This window comes from Tiliqua scincoides, chromosome 16 (genome assembly GCF_035046505.1).
Source record: "Tiliqua scincoides isolate rTilSci1 chromosome 16, rTilSci1.hap2, whole genome shotgun sequence".
Taxonomy (NCBI): Eukaryota; Metazoa; Chordata; class Lepidosauria; order Squamata; family Scincidae; genus Tiliqua; species Tiliqua scincoides.
Genome location: NC_089836.1, coordinates 5,313,119 through 5,326,795, shown reverse-complemented (window position 1 = coordinate 5,326,795; position 13,677 = coordinate 5,313,119). Strand labels below are relative to the sequence as shown.

At 48.5% G+C, this 13,677-nt stretch overlaps 1 protein-coding gene across 1 annotated transcript; it reads left to right on the top strand.

Moving 5' to 3' along the window:
- The first annotated feature begins 4,401 nt into the window (after nucleotides 1-4,401).
- Nucleotides 4,402-11,688, top strand: HSPA5 (heat shock protein family A (Hsp70) member 5). Its single transcript, XM_066610632.1, has 9 exons — nucleotides 4,402-4,465; nucleotides 6,696-6,852; nucleotides 7,156-7,387; nucleotides 8,066-8,203; nucleotides 8,613-8,725; nucleotides 8,815-9,205; nucleotides 9,702-9,939; nucleotides 10,391-10,558; nucleotides 10,799-11,688. The coding sequence occupies exons 2-9, from the start codon at nucleotides 6,737-6,739 to the stop codon at nucleotides 11,359-11,361; spliced, it is 1,959 nt and encodes a 652-aa protein (XP_066466729.1). The 5' UTR covers nucleotides 4,402-4,465; nucleotides 6,696-6,736; the 3' UTR covers nucleotides 11,362-11,688.
- Nucleotides 11,689-13,677: the final 1,989 nt, after the last annotated feature.

The following is a 13,677-nucleotide window of genomic DNA, read 5'->3' as shown; positions in this document are numbered from 1 at the left end:
TAGTCCTGGGGGATGAGACCGCACATACAGCATCTGCTCGAGACACGCACTGTGCATGCGGGAAAGTGGAACCCTTCCCGGGGCAGATGGGGAATGTAGTCGTGGGAGAAGAGGCTTAATCAGCTGAGCCACAGAGGTGGTGGAGGAGGCAGTGGGTGGGTGTGCCTCACTCTGCCCAGGTCCCAAGAAAGCCTCAGGGCAAACTGGAAGACACAGGGAGTGTGTGTATGTGTGTCTATGTGTAAGACACAGGGTGTGTGTGTGTTTGGGATCTCATAAGACATCAAAACATTTCTTTACCCAGTGTGCCATTAATCTTTGGAACTCCTTGCCACAGGATGTGGTGATGGCACCTGGCCTAGATGCCTTGAAAAGGGGATTGGACAGATTTCTGGAGGAAAAGTCCATCACAGGTTACAAGCCATGATGGGTATGTGCAGCCACCTAGTTTTAGGAGTGGGCTACCCCAGAATGCCAGATGCAAGAGATGCCCATGCCCAAGCACCATTATAGCCACAGCGGCTTCAACAGATTGTAAAGTGAATTGTTGTTTTTTTTAGGTGTGTCCCAATGCTAAAGAGTTTATGAACCAAATATAGATCACCTTGGTTTTCTCCTCCCCCATCCTCTGGATCAGGGGGCCTGTATGCATCCACGCACCAATTTTTCCCCTCTCTCAGCTTACAAGACCTTCCTTCCGACAAAGAGTCCCTGACACTTTCTTTATATAGCACTTTCTGCACAGTTCCCGGCAGCTCACTTTCCCTCTGACTCCCGTCTATTTTTGGAGATGTTGCATTGACAGAAGGGGGCTCAAGCCTCGACAGGCAGCTGACGCCTGAGCTGGAAGAAGAGCATAGGGGCGCATTCCTATGCACACTTTCCTGGGGGTAAGCCCACCGGTTAGAATGAGACGTACTTCTGAATAGACATGCAGCAGACTGCGCTTTGCAAGGCCTCGTGTCATACCTAGAATGGAGCAAGAGCTCCAGTGGGCACCCAAGAAGAGATGAGCTGTTCTGTGCCATAAGTCTGGGTGAAAAATCTGATTTCCATTCTGCATTCACATTTTTTTTTGCATTAAGGGTTGCACCCTCTACGAGGTCTGATTAGTGGGTGTTGTTTTTTTTTTTTAACTCAGGCCACAATCCTATTCACACTGACCTGAGAGCATTGAATACCATGAGGCTTGTGTCTGAGCAAACGTGTATTATGGGACTGCACAGTCAGTTCATTTGTGTGACTCAGAAATCACTGGACCCTCTGAACGTCCCAGTGCCAAAAATTATGGTACTGCGCCCTCTAGAGATAGCAATGGAAAACAGCACCTTAAACAATCAAGTTAAATAAGGCAGAACAAATGCAAATTTATTATTTATTTTATTTAACAAATTTAATTTAAAGAGTGATGAACTGTGGCAAAGAGAACATCAGCACTCGTTCTGAGTCTGAGAAAGTGTAGGATTGTTCATTTAACAAGAGCCAAATTACAGTCCAATCCTATCCACATTTTCCTGGAAGTAAGCCCCTTTGATTCTAATGGGACTTCTCAGTAGACATGCATAGGATTGGGCTGTCAAATGTTGCATCCTTGTTTGTGGCTTCTTCTTGCAAACATGCATGGGAATTGTAGTTTGGTTTTGGTGCAGCTGAGAATTGCTAGAGATCCCTAGGGTCACCACCACTGCCACAGAACTACAGTTCCCAAAATTTATGGGAAAGAGAGTACATAATGTTGCACATCTATTCAAACCAGTGTCTTTAAACATGTCACGTTATTTAAGCACACTGGTTGGTTGCCTGATCATCCAAGCTGCACCAATTCTCCTTGAGGGCAGCTAAACAAGTTGAGGCAGTTTGTTAAATTAAGGCTAGAAAGATGACTAATCATTGACTCAGTTAATGCTCTGCTCAAGTCTTATATGGTGCAAGACCAAGAAATAGGAACTGAGGGACTCCACCCACAAATGTTCAACTAGATGAGTGTGTCTGGTTTTTTTTGCTGTGGGGATGGACATTCCAGGGTAACCAAAGTCCCCTTAAAGACTCTGCATATGGAAGCTTAAGCTGTTGCATTCCAGTTAATTACTCTAAAACAACTATGAACTGCAGTCTGGGTGCAGCAATCTTGCACACCACCCTGGACCACCTCTCTTCGCATGTATACACAGCTTGACACTTTTGTGCTTGTACAAAAGGTGCGTTTAGGAAAGTGATCTGCATTAAAGGGTCATTAAATGCTTGTTGGAGTCTCTGACTTGAGAGCCTGGCTTAAGAAGGGGTTTGGCTACAGTGTTTCTCTTCCCCATTGTGGTTCATGGGAATGCGCAATGGCTCAGCATGGATCTGTGTTCTCAGACTCCGTTTTCTTGCACTTGTGGTTAAAGGCCACACAGCTTGGAAATTATGTGGGTTTGTTACTACTTAACATGAACATAAGAACAGCCGCACTGGATCAGGCAATAGGCTCATTTAGTCCAGCTTCCTGTATCTCATAGCTACCCATGAAATGCCCCAGGGAGCACACCGGATAACAAGAGACCTGCATCCTGGTGCCCTCCCTTGCATCTGGCATTCTGACATAAAACATGCTTTAACCCAACGGTGTCAAACTCATGTCATGCAGACTACTTTTCCATAAGCCCCCTTAAATCTCCAGGTATAGCTTCAGGGTGCAGTCCTAACCAGGTGTACTCGGAAGTAAGTACTATTTTGTTCAATGGGGCTTACTCTCCGGAAAGTGTGGTTAGGATTGCAGCCTCAGGGCCCAATGCTATCCAATTTTCCAGTGCCAGTGCAGCCATGCCAGGGCATACCGTGGTGGGCAGGCATTCACAGGCACCTCCTCAAGGTAGGGGAACATTTGCTCCCCTACCTTTGGGTTGCATTGCAGTTGCACCGGTGCTGAAAAGAGGGCTGCACCCTCAGTCAGTGTGTTTTCCCCGACTCCACTGCCCAACTCCATATATGAAAGTAACTTCTGAAGTAGGGGACACATAGATAGGGGACATGCAGGGAAATAAGAAATACACTTGCTAGTTTTCTAGACAAGCCAATACGTACAGCCAATACGTTCAAGGCCACCGGCAGCTCCGTGAATGGTGAGACCATGAAGCAGCTGACAAGCTGAGCTGAGTTGGATGACACTCCGTGATGGTCCATCCAGGCAGTGTCTCAGGGGCCAGAGGACAATGTCTCAGACGAGGGTGTGATGGGGAAGGCTGTGGAGTGGAGACTGAGTGGCTCCAGGGTCACCAGGACGCTGACATCGGAGTGCCAAAGAAGGCACTGAAAGAGCCAGTTGTGGGCAAGCTGCATGGCAGCTCAGCCCCTGGCGAAGGCCAGAAGGACGACTTGTGGGTCTTGAGGTCCTGAATGCCAAAGGGAACTTTTGTTCAGCTCGGAAGGCATGCCCAGGTGCATCGCTTTCCTGGGAGTAAGTCCCATTGAACACAATAGGGCTTACTTCTGAGTACACCTGCTTAGGCTTCTGCCCTGAGTTGGAAGTGGTACAGTCACCACCTTGACACTGTCAGGGCTATACCGCCTCGCCCTGGCTGGGCAAGTCAGTGTCGTCACGGCAACTGGCAACCGTTTTGGAAATACCTGGCGCCTCACTGCGCTGGACTGAGAACGCGTGTTACCCGTGAAGTACACGCGTGCAGATGTGGCCTGCTTAGGCTTGTGCCCTGAGTTGGAAGTGGTACGGTCACCACCTTGACACCGTCAGGACTGTACCGCCTCGCCCTGGCTGGGCAAGTCGGTGTCATCGTGCCACGGTAATATGTGGCGCTTCACTGCGTTGGACTGAGCACGCGTGTTTCACGTGACATGTGAAGTACACGTGTGCAGATGGCACGTGTGGCCTGGTTCTGCCTGCAGGTCCCATGTTTTAAGGCATAGACTGTGAATCAGTGTGTTCTTTACTGGGGGGGGCATCATAAGAGCAGCCCAACCTCTGAGCATCGCCCCCTCCCTTCAAGTGGCTTTGCTTGGGGCAAGCAGGCTGCTAGGCCTGGTAACCATAGAAACCTACATCCGGGGCCTTTCAAGCGCCATGTTTTTTTCCCCCCTCCCTCCCAGCCAATGGGGTCTTTCCGCCTGGCCCATGCCGCGCGCTCTGATAGGCCCGCGACACCGCGCGCCCGGCCAATGAGACTCGTGGAAGTGGGATGATCCCGCCCGCTCGCTCCAGAGGGTCGAAGCCGTGGGTGAGAGGGGGGCGCGCCGCTGATGCGTCACGGCAGCGCGGCCGTCCAATCGCCACCGGCCAGCTTGGTGGGAAGCAGCCAATCGCGAGCCTCCAGCGAAGGGGTGTGGACCAATGGGAGGGCTCCACGCAAGGGCGATGGAGGGTATATAAGGGCGGAGGGCGGCTGGGCCCTGCACTAGCTTGAGCAGCGTATCAGAGAAGAGGAGGTGGCTGTGCATCTGGTGCAAAGGGGTCCATCGCGTGGCAATCGAGGTGAGGCCTGGTTTGGGGGGAGGGGGTGGTAGGCCAAAGGGCGACTCAAGGATGGGGGCCGGTTGGGGGGAGCCCATGGGGGGTTCCCAGTGCCCCCCACCCAGTGCCCCACTGTCTTTGCCATGCCTGGGGCTTGGCTTGGGGGAGTGGGTGGTAGGCCAAAGGGAGGCCTCCAAGGATGAGAGCAGCTGGGGGGGCTGTGCCCTGTGCCCCCCAGCTAGTGCCCCATTGTCTCTGCCATGCCTAGGGCTTCACTGGGGGTGAGTGGCCAAAGGGGGGGTCTTCCAAGGATGAGGGCAGGTGGGGGGAGCCCATGGGGGTCCCCTGTACTCACCAACCAGTGCCCCATTGACTCTGCCATGCCCAGTGCTTGACACCTTCCCCTTCCCATTCAGCCTTCTCCTGGGGGTGCTCAGTGCCTGGCTTGCCCCCCTTAATAACAGCTCTCCTTATAATGACTCTCTTCTTAGAACAACCCCCTTTTCTCTCCAGATTGCAAGCCATAACTCAGAATATAAGATGCAATAATAATAAGGGATTTCCAAGCTGGGTAATTGGGAGATCATAAGAACAGCCCCACTGGATCAGGCCACAGGCCCATCTAGTCCAGCTTCCTGTATCTCACAGCGGCCCACCAAATGCCCCAGGGAGCACACCAGATCACAAGAGACCTCATCCTGGTGCCCTCCCTTGCATCTGGCATTCTGACATAACCCATTTCTAAAATCAGGAGGTTGCGCATACACATTATGGCTTGTACCCCTTAATGGATTTTTCCTCCAGAAACTTGTCCAATCCCCTTTTAAAGGCGTCTAGGCTAGACGCCAGCACCACATCCTGTGGCAAGGAGTTCCACAGACCGACCACACGCTAAGTAAAGAAATATTTTCTTTTGTCTGTCCTAACGCGCCCAACACTCAATTTTAGTGGATGTCCCCTGGTTCTGGTATTATGTGAGAATGTAAAGAGCATCTATCCACTCTGTCCATCCCCTGCATAATTTTGTATGTCTCAATCATGTCCCCCCTCAGGCGTCTCTTTTCTAGGCTGAAGAGGCCCAAACGCCGTAGCCTTTCCCCATAAGCAAGGTGCCCCAGCCCCGTAATCATCTTAGTCGCTCTCTTTTGCACCTTTTCCATTTCCAAAAGGAAATGATCAAAAAGGGCTGTCACTTAGGCTGAATTGTCCTCTGTTCTATCACTCTGCATTGTGTTGTATTGTATAGTGTCCTGTAACTACTATAGTATTCTAGGACACAATTTTGCATTGTGGCATATAGCGTTTTATGACTTCGTGCTTTATATCATCTTCACAGACTTTGACATAACTAGGAGTCTCTTAAAGGGCAAAATGGGGAAATGCCTTGATTTAGAACAGTCCCTAAGCCCCCTTTTCTGTTCTGCCATGTTAGGCTTGCTGGCTATAGAGAGAGAAAATGCATAGGGAGCTGATGTAGTGTGCTAGGTGGTGTGTGCTATCAGGTGGGGCCCATGATCATGGCTATGGGGTATCTTCTCTTTCTCTCTTCATTCTCTTCCTTCCCTCTCCAAATCTCATGGCCTCTTGAGAGGCTGTAATCACAGCAGTCTGCAATTTCCAGTTGTAAATGAGACTGGAAAAAAGTGGGAGGAGAGTGGTGAGGTCAGAACCCCCCCCGCCCCCACCATGTGTCTTTTCTGTCTGTGGCGCCAGGCATCTTTGCCTGGGGTGCTGGGATCTTGTAGAGTAAGTTGGGGGTGTGGCTGGCAGCTGTTCACACGCATGCTCTGGTCTGGCTAGAATGCCCTCATTTCTTGGCAATTAAGTCAGTTTCTCAGTGGGTGTCAGTAGAAACTCGCAAGAGGTGAACCTGCATTCATCACAGCTGTGGCTTGCCAAATAACAGAACAGTTGGCAGGATATGGCAGGCCGCTGGCTGGTATTTCCTCTGCTTGTTTTCTACGGATGAAAAGGTTTCTTGGGTCTTCAGTGATTAGAGTAAGGGATGGTATTGACTTGCTTCATGACTGTTCTAGAACGCCTGGCTTAGTGCAGTGTGACTTCCCCCCTTATTCCTCCAACACAATGCCCGCTAACTCCCCAAACGCCCAGAGTTGGCTGGGGGTATGTGATGCCTGCAAGATGTTACAAGCCGGGGTAGTGCTACTTTTATAAAGCTGCCTCTGTTTCTCTTGTTCAGTAGCTGTTAGTGTTTAGCACTGCACCTGACACTGGGCTTTCCTTCCCACAGAATTTTTTCAGCTGGCGTGTGAGGCGTACCACGAGGTCAGCATGAAGCTCCTGCTTGTCGGTCTGCTGCTTGTCGTCAGCGTCTTTGCTGAAGACGACGACAAGAAGGAAGACGTGGGGACTGTGGTTGGCATTGATCTGGGAACTACATATTCTTGGTACGTACAGGAAGTGGGGAGGTGAAATTTTTTATCTCCTTGCTGCTTTTTGGCTGCCTTGAGCAAGGCCTGAAGGCTGACTGTGAAAGTAGATAAGATCTAGTGCAGTGTTGTGAATCGCCACACAACTGTGCAAAGCAATAATAGCTATAGCCCTAATGTGGCCCAGACAGGCAGGCTGTGGGACGCTACATAACTTGCCCACAGGCCAGCTTCCCGCACCTTTGCAGATCCATGTTAGTTGGTGTACCCGTTGCACTTCCCTTGTGCCTGGTGTGTTGATGGCTTGCACTTTGTCCACAGTGTTGGCGTCTTCAAGAACGGACGTGTAGAAATCATCGCCAATGACCAGGGGAACCGAATTACACCCTCCTACGTGGCTTTCACCCCAGAAGGCGAGCGCCTTATAGGTGATGCTGCAAAGAATCAGCTGACCTCCAACCCGGAGAACACCGTGTTTGATGCCAAGCGTCTGATTGGCCGGACCTGGAATGATCCTTCTGTGCAGCAGGACATCAAATACCTGCCTTTCAAGGTGTGCCTTTAAAATACCGCTTATAGTGTTTCTTTTTAAATGCACTGCTTTTTGGTCCTGATCTGCTCCAAACTTCAAGAAGCTTGGGATGGGCTGCTGATACGTTGAAGGAACAGTGTTTTGCTGAGGGTTAGCTAACTGAATCCCTAGCCAAATAGGAGTTGTGTCCCTATTTTGTACGGCTTATGTTGCACCACCAAACCTGGTGATACAATAGTCTCATGTGGCAGGTCCTGTGGGGTGCTTGGCAGGGCCTCCTGCACTCCATGTTGAGCATTTGGCAGTCCACTGCATATAGGGCTGTATTCAGCCCAGGGGCTTCCCAGTTGTAGGTCAAGGCCAAAGGACTAGGCACTTAGCAATTTTTAATGTTACAACAGGAAGGTACTCTTAACTATACAGAGATAGAAAATCCTTAGCAGCATCAAGATGTTGGTAGTACTTCTGGGCCCCTGACCGGCAAAGAGTTAATGGGGCTGTGCCTTAGGATCCGGAATGTTAAGAGTGGAAATGACTATGGAGGTTATCTAGTCCAGCTTTCTGCTCCATGCTGAAGCCTCACTGGGGTCCATGTGTGCAAGACGGTGGGCTTTCCAATGCGGGACTAAAATCCTCTTTAAGTGTTGTCCATGTTTGTCGTTCGGATTTAAGTGCTCAACTCGAATCTCTCTGAAACAGGTCATTGAAAAGAAAGCTAAACCTTACATTCAGGTGGATGTTGGAGGCGGGCAGATGAAGACATTTGCCCCAGAAGAAATCTCTGCTATGGTTCTAACAAAGATGAAGGAAACTGCTGAGGCTTACTTGGGAAAGAAGGTAAGAGTAACACAAGCCCTTTGAAGATTTAAGCAGCCAACTGAAAGGCTTTGTCTGACACTTTGGGGGAGAGAATTGTCACATGAACTAAATCGGATCATTGGTTCACCTAGTCAAGCTACTTTTTCCTCTGGCAATATCTCTCAATTGTCTTGAACTTCCTTGTCCACCTACAAGGCACTTTTTAAAATGGATTTGAACTTGAATCCTCTTGCATGCAAAGCGGAAGTATTGTTATCCTTGTACTATATATAGTGCCACTCTCCCATTCTGATGAGTATTCCCAAAGGTGTTTTTCCCCCAACAGTGAGGTTTCCTGAAATGAAACTAGCAGTGTTGGATGCTGTTGGAGCTTAAGCAGAGATGCTTGGACTGCAGTTGCTTTATTGGTCTCGTTCTCCTCTTCCAGGTCACTCATGCTGTTGTCACGGTGCCAGCTTACTTCAATGATGCCCAGCGTCAGGCCACAAAGGACGCTGGTACCATTGCCGGACTGAACGTTATGAGAATTATCAATGAACCGTAAGTAGGCTCAGCGATTGATCTTTGTCAGGTATTCAGGGATCACAGGTTTTGATAAAAGAATCTGAACCCTTGCTTTCTCCTTGCAGTACTGCTGCTGCTATTGCCTATGGCCTGGACAAGAGGGAGGGCGAGAAGAACATCCTTGTCTTTGACCTGGGCGGCGGGACCTTCGACGTGTCCCTTCTCACCATTGACAACGGCGTCTTTGAAGTTGTGGCAACCAATGGTGACACTCACCTGGGTGGGGAGGACTTTGACCAGCGGGTGATGGAGCACTTCATTAAGCTGTACAAGAAGAAGACCGGGAAAGATGTCCGGAAGGACAACAGGGCTGTCCAGAAGCTGCGGCGGGAGGTGGAGAAAGCCAAGAGAGCTCTCTCCTCTCAGCACCAGGCCAGAATTGAGATTGAGTCTTTCTTTGAGGGAGAAGACTTTTCTGAGACGCTGACCAGAGCCAAATTTGAAGAACTGAACATGGTAGGTGTTCGTTAGAGGAATGCCAAACTATGTCCACTTGGGGGCAGTACTGTTCACCTGACCTAAACAGAAAGGAAGTACTAGGTTTAGTTACAGGGTTATTTTTATTTATATTCTGTTTTTCAAGCATATCGCCTTTGAAAGGTGGTTATGCCGAAACTGGATAGAACCAGGAGAGTTGGGATCCCACGTGAAGTTGAACAGCTCAGAAAAGTAACGGCTCATGTAGCACTGGTTTGAACCAAGGCCTGGTGGAAACAAAAGGTCTTGTCTTGAAAAGGCCACCATGACTGAGCTTGGAGCATACTTGCAAGAAGGGAGGATTTCCACTAATGTGATGCTGCAGTGGGGAAGGTTGGCTTGATCTCAGGTGGTCCATAAGTTAAGGCCTTCCCAATCTTGGAGGGTGGGAACGTAGCTGAAACATGGTAACTTCTCCCCACAGAAATCAGGATTAGATGGTGCTGAATGCGCTATGGTTTAAATTCTTTTTTAGGACCTTTTCCGTTCCACCATGAAGCCTGTCCAGAAAGTCTTGGAGGACGCAGATCTAAAGAAGTCTGACATTGATGAGATAGTGCTTGTTGGCGGCTCTACTCGTATTCCCAAGATCCAGCAGCTTGTGAAAGAATTCTTCAATGGCAAGGAGCCCTCTCGGGGCATCAATCCAGATGAAGCTGTGGCTTACGGTGCTGCCGTCCAGGCTGGTGTGCTCTCCGGGGATCAAGATACTGGTGAGTTGCGTGTCTTAGTAATCAAAAGGCTTTCCATTGAACAGGTGTCTTAATGCAATGGTAGCTCAGGATATTAGTGACTTGTATTCCACGCAAGCGTTTAAAGCAGTTAGGATCTGATCAGCTGGGTATATTTTTGTCAATTGAAAAATCACTTAACCCTTTAAAAAGGTAGCTGACAAAATTAAATTGGATTTTAAAACAGGCTTCTGTATCTGGAGGCTGACAAGTAAGCAAATGCTTAGGGAAGTTAAAGTGATCCCATACCCTGTACATGCCCAGTCTTGTCTGATCTCAGAAGCTAAGCAGGGTCAGGCCTGGTTAGTACTTGGATGGGAGACCGCCTTGGAATACTGGGTGCTGTAGGCTTGTACCATAGTCTTTCCAAACTGAACCACAGGGAAGTTAATGCTTTATTGGTAATACCTGTATTTTTCCTTCTCTTGCTTAGGTGATCTGGTGCTGCTGGATGTGTGTCCCCTAACCCTTGGCATTGAGACGGTTGGAGGAGTCATGACCAAGCTTATTCCAAGGAACACGGTCGTGCCCACCAAGAAGTCCCAGATCTTCTCCACAGCCTCTGATAACCAGCCGACGGTGACAATCAAGGTCTATGAAGGTAAACAGCCCTTCCTTGCTAGATTTTGAACTCTGTGCAGCTATGAGATGGGTGGGTTTGGGCATATAGTGAGGGCATTAATCCATTTCTCTGAGGTATTTCTTATTTGCTTTTTGTTTTAAGGACAGGATATGAACTTAAATACTGTGTTGGTTTAATGCTAACCTTAAACATGGATCTTTCTGTGTATACACCAGGATTGCTTTAATGTATGTAAAACATCTTTATTTGTTTTTGCAGGAGAACGTCCACTCACAAAGGATAATCACCTGCTTGGCACTTTTGACCTGACTGGAATCCCTCCTGCCCCCCGCGGCGTCCCTCAGATTGAGGTCACCTTTGAAATAGACGTGAACGGAATCCTCCGTGTGACTGCTGAGGACAAGGGCACAGGGAATAAGAACAAGATTACCATCACCAATGACCAGAACAGGCTGACCCCAGAAGAGATTGAGAGGATGGTCACAGACGCGGAGAAGTTTGCAGAGGAAGACAAGAAGCTGAAGGAGCGGATCGATGCCAGGAATGAACTGGAAAGCTACGCCTACTCCCTGAAAAACCAAATTGGGGACAAGGAGAAACTAGGTGGCAAGCTGTCTTCAGAAGACAAAGAGACAATAGAGAAGGCTGTGGAGGAGAAGATTGAGTGGCTCGAGGGTCACCAGGATGCGGACATAGAAGACTTCAAAGCACAAAAGAAGGAGCTGGAAGAGGTAGTACAACCGATTGTGGGCAAGCTGTACGGCAGCGCGGGCCCACCCCCTGGCGAAGGCGAGGAGACGGGAGAGAAGGACGAATTGTAGGTCTCGAGGTCCTGAACGTCAGCTCTGTAAATATTTGGACTTTGAACTTTTGTTAAGCTGTTGAACTCTAGTTCTGGAACGTGACCAGAAATCTTCACCTGAGTGGAGTTGGAAGTGCCAGCACCAAAGCGGCCGATTACTGCTTTTCATTAGCAGTTGATAAATGGGGGGAGGGAAGTGGGGGGGGGGAAGGGAGGGTGGGAAGCAGTGGTGTGCAGGGAGCGTTCACCTTGAAAACATTCTATTTAACAAGTTGGTTCCGTGTGCGTTGTGGCGAACTTTTCTACCCTACCAAGTGACAACAATAAATTTGTTACTTACACTGGATCTTGGTCTGATTTTCGTGATTAGCCTACCCCCAAAATGCAGTAGGAACAGAGCCACCCTTAATGTTCCATCCAGGCAGTGTCTTGGGGTTCATAAGACCATGTCTTCCTATCCCTAAGAACACACATACCAGTCAGGAACCCTGGCTTTGGGGCCCCACTGGAGTTCTTCCAGGCAAGCCTAGAGTGAAAGTTATTTGCTTTAGCCCTGTCTAGGTAAAAATAGGCATAGGTTACTGTGTCCGTGAGAGAGCAACGCTGTCTTAAGGCATTTGGTGACAAGTGGACAGTCACTGGTAGTTGCATTACATGCCCTGGAGTAAGGAGGCCTTAGTTTACTGTAACAGATGCTGGTGCGTCTCTCCCAAAACATGGGGATGGACAGATGATGTCCTGGAATACACTTACATGCATTTCCCCAGACTACTGCAAAAATTGAACATGGAATCTGTTGTGTGCAATGCAGGTAGGTCTGTTACTGAGCTAGCCCAATATCCCCATGTCCCCACATCAGAGACCATGGAATTTGCATAATACATCCTAGAATAAGGAGATCTTGGTCTACCATAATAGATGCTGGAGTATCTCTCCCATAACCGGTGAGGGAGGAGCATCCTAGAATATATTTTCATGGTTCCCAGGTCTATTGTAATTGTGCCAAATGGAATTTTGGTCCCTTTTCTATGCAATGCAGGGGGTTTGTTTCTGAGCTACAGCCCAATTTCCCATCTACACCCCCTCATTCTGGGGGGCGAGGAGCTGTTCTACAGTTGCTGTACTGACCTTCAACTGGGATACTCTTGGCAGCTGCAGTATCATTAAGAGTCTTAGCCAATCTGCAGCAGTACCGAAGCTGTTTCAGCCAGAGCTTCAACAGAACAGAAATCATACTCCTTGCTCTGATTCTTACCTTAGGTGGGGAATTACTAATTTGGGATCCTAATCAATGATGCAGGCTAATCACCTGCCTGATATTTGAAAAGCTTCAAAACCTCTCCCCAAAAGGCTTTAAATATGCAACAATATAATCGGGGTAGTGGAAAAATAGAGATCAACAGCAGGTTTAAGTGTGGACTGAAAGGAAGCAATTTTCCCTAGGAGGAAAGCAGTTATAGGTGCAAATATTTTATAGGGCCAGTAAAAGGCTGGGATAGAAAAACATTAGATGAAAGGAGTTGAAACACTCCCAGTGGTTCCTAAACTTCCTTTGTCCTACTGGGTCAGGGCTACCCATTAGAGCTACAATCCTATATATTGTGTATAAAGTTGCAGGTTTTTGTTATATTCTGTGGCTTCCTTGGCTGACTTCTATAGCTCCTTGGGGAACCACTGCAGTTTCCCCTTGTTCTAATGTGTATAATAGGGACAAAATAGAAATGGGAATCTGGTCTCCCTTGATGGAGCTTGAAATGATTTAATGGAACCTATTATTCTATAACCCAGATGTTTCCAAACTGGAGAGTTGAAATATTCCAACTGGGGAAGCCCTTTTTCTGCCCCCTTAAGAAGCAGGGCAATAGCGAAGGAAGCTGCGCCAGTCTTCACCTCTCCCAGAGAATGAGTTGGGTACTGCTACCTTTACACCTCTCTGCCAACAGAACTGTTCTTATTAAAAATGGAAAGATGATGCTTTTAACATTGTCCATTAGGAAGCCAAGGTATGGTAAATGCACATTGAAATTTGTGGTATCCTAGGATGGAGCTTAAGTATATGAGAGCCCTGCTGGATGTCCTGGACATCCAAGGCCAAGGGCCCATTTAGTCCAGCTTGCTGCATCTCACAGAGGCCCCCCCATCCTATTGCCACTCTCTTGTACCTGGTACTCAAAGATAGAATCTTTCCAATTCCCTTTGAAAGGCATCTAGGCCAGATGCCATGGCCAAACCCTGTGGATTAGTTATATGCTAGGTAAAGAAATTTTCTTGGGTGGTTTCAGTGCAAAGTTTAGAGTTGGTGGGGGTGCACAACGAGGCAGATGAATTAAAATGC